Consider the following 6,000-nt stretch of genomic DNA (forward strand, 5'->3'; position numbering starts at 1 on the left):
TCAGGCTCCCTCACTGCCCAGGTCCTTTCCTTTCCTGTCACCTTTCCTAAGGGTTTGCAGATCAGTTAGTGGAAGACTCTGCTCAGCATGGCCTAGGAACCACACTGTGCCTGCTTGAGAATCTGGGCCCCGGGCCCCACCTACAGCCGCACCTCCCATAGAGCAGGCCTTGCTGCCCTGCCCCGCCACACCAGCCTGTTCTTCCAGTCACATAATTTTTTAGGCTTTGACCATTTGTCCTGCCTCTGCTGCTGCTGCTAAGTCGCTTCAGTCATGTCTGACTCTGTGCAACCCCATAGACGGCAGCCCACCAGGCTCCCCCGTCCCTGGGATTTTCCAGGCAAGAACACTGGAGTGGGTTGCCATTTCCTTCTCCAACGCATAAAAGTGAAAAGTGAAAGTGAAGTCGCTCAGTCGTGTCCGACTCTGTGCGACCCCATAGACGGCAGCCCACCAGGCTCCCCCGTCCCTGGGATTTTCCAGTACCAAGAGTACTGGGGTGGGGTGCCTTCTCCGATTTGTCCTGACTTACCATTAACTCCATTCTGCTCTGAATCATTGCTACATCCTCCTGAAATAGCATTTTTATTCAAGCCAGAATTTTGTGGGACGTCTCCCAAACTTGCCAGGGCTCTGTCTCTGCATGGACTGCAGCAGTGACGTGTGCGTCCTGCTGAAGAACCCGGCTTCACTGCAGTGCTGCCCCCACACCACATGGGTCCTTATTCCTGAAAGTGACGCAGCAGTCACTCTCAAGAGATGACAGCGGAGATGGCCGGAAGCCCCATGTTAACCATGTCCAGCTGCCAGCCCCTTTGTTCTCTGAAGACACGATCGTATGAATTTTCCTATGCAAAAGCCTACCGGGAATTTAATTGGAATGGCTTTGAATTTGGAGCTGAGGATGGGGGTGCTGGAGTCCTGGCGGTGTTGGACTCCCCTTTCTTTGACCTCAGTGTGTGTTCTGTGGCTTCCCATCTGTTTCATTTTGCAAACTGCCCCCTACCCACTGTCTCTTCACTTAGCTTCAAGTTCCATTTCTTGGGAGGAAATTCTGTAGTTCCCCTGTGCTAGCTAAAGCGATATATTAGAATACCTAGTCATAAAGCTTGGTGTAAAGCCCTTATGCTTATGCAGCATGCAGAGCAAACTGTCATGAGCTACTGCAGCATTAACATCAAGTTACTAGCATCAGGGAGGCGAGATAGCACACACGTCCCTGCTGGGACTTGGACCTGCTCGTGAGATGAGGTCGCTGTTTAGGGTCTTCGTGTGCACGTCATTCTCCATATGGCCGCCTGCTGCCATGGTCCTAAACCTCCCCTGGGGCCCGAAGGGACTGGGTAGGGGGACGGGTCTTCCTGGACAGGATGCTGCCTCTCCAGGTCTCTCCTCCAGCACACACCCTGCCCCACCCCCACCCCCACTGTGGTAAATAGCCCAGGCCCAGTCTGCCTTCCCACTTGGAGGAAGAGCACTTCTAGGTGTGGGATGACCTTCTTCGGTTCATCCCTTGCGGTTTGGTTATGCAGAGCATGAGGCAGGCGTGATCAGAGGTGGAGGAGGCCCTTGTGCCAGCGGGAGTCCAGGAGGAGGAAGGGCCTCTCCGTGATGAAGACCAGAGAGAGGATGGGCTTGGGTGGAGGGGTTTGGGGAAGCCAGCCTAGGGCTCGCTGGAGGTCCCTCCCCTGACAGGCTTGGAGCAGGTATGTGACTCAGATGCAGGCTTAGCTTGCTACAACCCAGTCCCCTCCTGGGCTCAGGGGCCCTGCGTCGATGAGAAGCCAGCAGCGGCCTCTTGGCCAAAACAGTAAAGCCATCTGCCTCAGGCCTCCGCCCTCCCCCCTTCCCACTTCAGCAAGGCAGCCCACTATTGGAAGCAATAAACAGATGCTGTGAGTTCACAGAAAGACTTGCTGTTCGCACAGTTAACATGAGGTGGGGTCTCTGATGCCCAGGGGCCTGGCAGGGACAAGCGTCCGCCCAGACACGCAGGCTCTGACCCACTGTCTCTCCACAGCAGCAGCGAGCCCCCTGCACATGCTGGCGACACACGCCTCCGCCTCCGCCTCCCTGCCCACCAAGCGCCAGAGTGGCGAGCCCGCGGAGCAGCCAGAGCTGAAGCGGGCCAAGACGGAGGACAGCGAGGGCCTCGTCATCGCCCTGAGTGTGGACGCGCCGCCGGCTGCCACGCGGGAGAAGGGCGTCCAGAACTAGCGGCCGGGAGAGCATTTCTCACTTTAACGTCAACTCTGTGGTGCCAAAAGGAGACACTGCCTCTCACCGACGCTCGGAGCGTGTTCCCTCGGTGGGTAGAGGGCCCTGCGGTTGGACTTCACCTCAGCACTGGAAACACAAACCCAGGTGGCCTTAAAACTCCTTAAGTTAAAAGACTGACGTCACCCCTGAACATCAGAACCACAAACAGCGAAGCCGGGCTCCGGCATGTCTCCCCGCCTAGTGTTCAGCTCAGCTCCCAGTGGAGACTCACGGTCCTGCCCAGGGAGGACACGCCCGGTGCGAGCGGACCTGCTGGTCCTGGGCCAGAGCCACCCCACCGCCCGCTGCCAGTAGACAAGACAGTATTTTGTTGTTCACATGTGGAATTAGAATATTTTGAGGTGTACTTTCTTTCTTTATAAAATAATGGGGTCTTAGACATTTCAGATCACTCCATTTCTACTCTGGAAATTTTGGAATCACACAGGACCTTTTGTGTGGATTTCATTTGGGGAGAAGAAACAACGTAGTTTTGTTTGTTTTTGTTGTTTGTTTTCAGCCTATGGAATGATTTACTTTTGTCTGTCCTGTTTAAGTCAGATGGAGCTACTTTTCATCTGCAAATTTCCCATGTTAGAGCAGTTACCTGATGAATTTAATCCTCCTCCATTTCCATGTGTAGGACGGACATACAGACAGACACCTGCGGGACACTTGTAACCCTGACGGAAAGCGCTGCCAGGCTCCTGGAGCTGCACTTACCCATTTCTCTTTCTTGCTACTTTTTGTTGTTTGTTTCTTTGTGTTGACTTTGTCCCTGGCATAATTTTCCACTCTGAGTAAAACAAATCTCCTACGTATTGTGTATGTTTAAAACAACAGAACTGTTACTTCGTCATTTGGAAAAAAGATTCAACCTTTTATCACACCTTTTTCAAACAAAGGCCACAGATTTCTCCGTGACGCGTTCACTATTCTAGGTGCCGTCACCAGCTCTTGGCATCGTCCAGCCGGCCGGCCGCCCCGTGATGTTGCGGTTTGCCCCACTCATGGCAGGAGCAGCTGCTGGGGTGGAGCAGAAGCTGCCTGTAAACACAAGGGTCTTGGAAGCAAGCACCCTCCGTCCGGTAAGCGTTGGAAACCCCTAGGTTGCTTTTTGATTTGTAATAGGAAATTCCCCTCAACCTTTTAGAACTGAATCTAATACTAAGGCTGATCTCTCTCCTATAAAAAATAAAAGCGAGAGAAAAGGAAACAAAGGTGAGAGAATGAAAAGTCGGAGGCCCACTCGGCCTCAGCCTGCATTTCTCTGGAAGAAAGCCACTCACCTTTCCAGAGGTTTCTGGGGTCAGAGCTGAGCAGCATGCAAACAGAAAGATGGCTCTGGCCTTATTGTGAATTTTTAAATGTCATCATCATAACGTTATTTATTTAAATGTAGTTATTTTGGTATTTAATTTTTTTTAAAGAGAGAAAAAAGGAAAAAAAAAAAAAAAACCCTGTATTTTCCTGGTGGAATGAAATGGCTCAGAATGGTATATTTAGGCAATTTTAAAACATTTATTATTTACCTAAAGACCAAATATGATAAATCTGTTCTAAGTATTGTGTGTCAATCCACGGTATGGAGCTGTCACAATGTTATTGCAGATAATGCATATTAAAATTATGAAATTACTGCACACTAGCTGGATTTATAACTCAGCCATTTAAAAAAATAAAAACAAAACCATCATGTGAATGAGACCACGTGTGTGACAGTAGCAAAATCTAACTTGCAGACTGAAGCACGGACGGATCAGAGCACCTCAGGGCAGCTATCTGCATCTCCCAGGCACTGTACAGATACCTTGGAATGTATATTTTTACTTGTCTTTTTACACAGAAGGTTTGCAATTTGAGAAATAATTCAGATGTGCTGTGTCCTGTTTGTGGGGTCGGGTCACTCCACTGAGTGCCCCAGACCCGCCAGTCATGAGCCACTGCAGCCCCCTGGCCGTGAGCTCCGGGGAGGTGAGTGGACAAGACCACCTTGGTAGGGAGACGGCTCAGGCCACACTAAGCAGATGCCTCGTGTGTTGCCCAGGAGACCACCTCCACTGCCATCCTGAGACCCTGGTAGACTTGCCCTGTGTAAGCCCAGTCTATCCGTTGATGATTTCTGAGCCTAAAATGTAGACTTTTGGGGTTTGGAGGGATTTCTGCTGGGTTTATAGGTAAGAAAAGTACCCTGCTCTCAAATCTAAAGGGAGAAGGATAGTTTTTGCTGTCAGGAGCTAAAGCATATCTTTTTCAAAGGCGAGGCGTTCTCTTTCCTTTTTCCTGCTGTCTTGGCTCTTCATTGGCACATAGATATTTAAGAATATCAAGGAAAAGGCAGGGGGGAAAGACATAGATTAACATAGATTAACTGCCCATGTCCTGGGCAGTTTAAAATGTTTGAATTTAGCTATGAATTCCCTTCAACACCTGGGAGTCACTGAGCTTGTGTCCTTGTGGCCCCTCTTGATGCCTGGTGCTACGTCAACAGTCACATTGTGCTTAACTCCCGCCCAGCAGTCCACTGGTGGTTCCTAAATGAGTCATTTCAGAAAGTCTCTGCTTTGTCCTTTGCCAAACTTCTGAGCTCCCTCAGGGATGACAGACTTCATTTCAGCAGCTCCTCCCCGAACCAGACAAAAGTACAAAAGGGAAACTCACACGTGATCCACGTGGTGTGGCGTATCCCAGGGTGTCTGTGCATGATTTAGGGTTGATCTTCCTCTCGTGTCAGTGGAGTCTCCACTCAACTGTCTGACAGTTGAGCTCCTTAAATGCATCACCCCTCACATCGTCCTCTCCTAGAACAGCAGAGTAGGCGAGGCCACGGTCGGAAGGGGGTGGGGCGTATCAGGACTTGGGATTTCTGTGCTATGTGACTACAAGGAGACAAGTGACAATCTTCAAGTCCTAACCTCCACTATTCTAGAAAGGATAGTGCTGATTTGTGTGCAAAGGTTTGAAATTTTAAAAGTACCAAGTTCCTGAAATTCAATAAAATATTTTTATTAATTTTAATTGAATACAGAGTATCATTGTCATTTTGATAAGCTTAAGCAGGCAATGCTTTTTTATATGCTCTTTTCCGAGCACGCCAAAGGCCTAGGTAGCACTGGAGCGCCTGTGCCAAGACACTGCTATGACAGCAGCAGAGCAGGCGCCTTGCCTCCACCAGGAGAGAGGGGGCACTGAGTGTCTGCATGGGCAAAGGGAGCCGGGTCCCAGGCAGTGCTAATAAAGACTTGCTGGCTTTTATCCATCCTGTCGGAGTTTTAAAACTAACTTTGAGCTTATGGTGTAGCTGCCATTTCTTCTGATTTGCTCCTGAGCCTGAGTGAGATACATTCTCCTGTGAGATGGAAATTGTGTCTAAATTTAGAGGCACATGGGTACTCCAGTCCCCAAGTCACTGTTAACACTTAGATTGTCCAGCTACCGAAAAGTCTGTGGCACAGACTGCTGATGTCCTGAGGGGTAGGAGGAGAAAGGAATACTGAAATGACGCCACAAAGGCCTCTTTGGGAGATAACTGAAGCTCAAGGACAGAGTTCACAGGGAGTTTTGTTCTTGACATTCATGTCCTAATGTAAAAACAGTTCATATTAGCATAAAAGAACTGTTCCTCATGTACTGAGACGGTCTTTCCTAACTAACGGAAGCATCCTTAAATATTTTTTCGGATCTGTTGCCCATGTTGTATTAATAGATGCTTTAGGATGTATTAGGTCTTACCTCCCCCTT

The 6,000-nt window shown here is 49.5% G+C and overlaps 1 protein-coding gene across 1 annotated transcript in view; it reads left to right on the forward strand.

The window, feature by feature from the left end:
• The window catches only part of FOXK2 (forkhead box K2), a gene marked incomplete at its 5' end in the record, with an annotated part of 51,545 nt that extends 46,263 nt beyond the window's left edge, over window positions 1-5,282 (forward strand). The window contains one exon of the mRNA XM_040244326.1: window positions 2,021-5,282. Within this exon, the coding sequence (XP_040100260.1) occupies window positions 2,021-2,217 (197 nt within the window). The remainder of the gene's footprint in view (window positions 1-2,020) is intronic.
• Between the last annotated feature and the right edge of the window lie 718 nt (window positions 5,283-6,000).

This window comes from Oryx dammah, unplaced genomic scaffold (assembly GCF_014754425.2).
Source record: "Oryx dammah isolate SB20612 unplaced genomic scaffold, SCBI_Odam_1.1 HiC_scaffold_8, whole genome shotgun sequence".
Lineage (NCBI taxonomy): Eukaryota > Metazoa > Chordata > Mammalia > Artiodactyla > Bovidae > Oryx > Oryx dammah.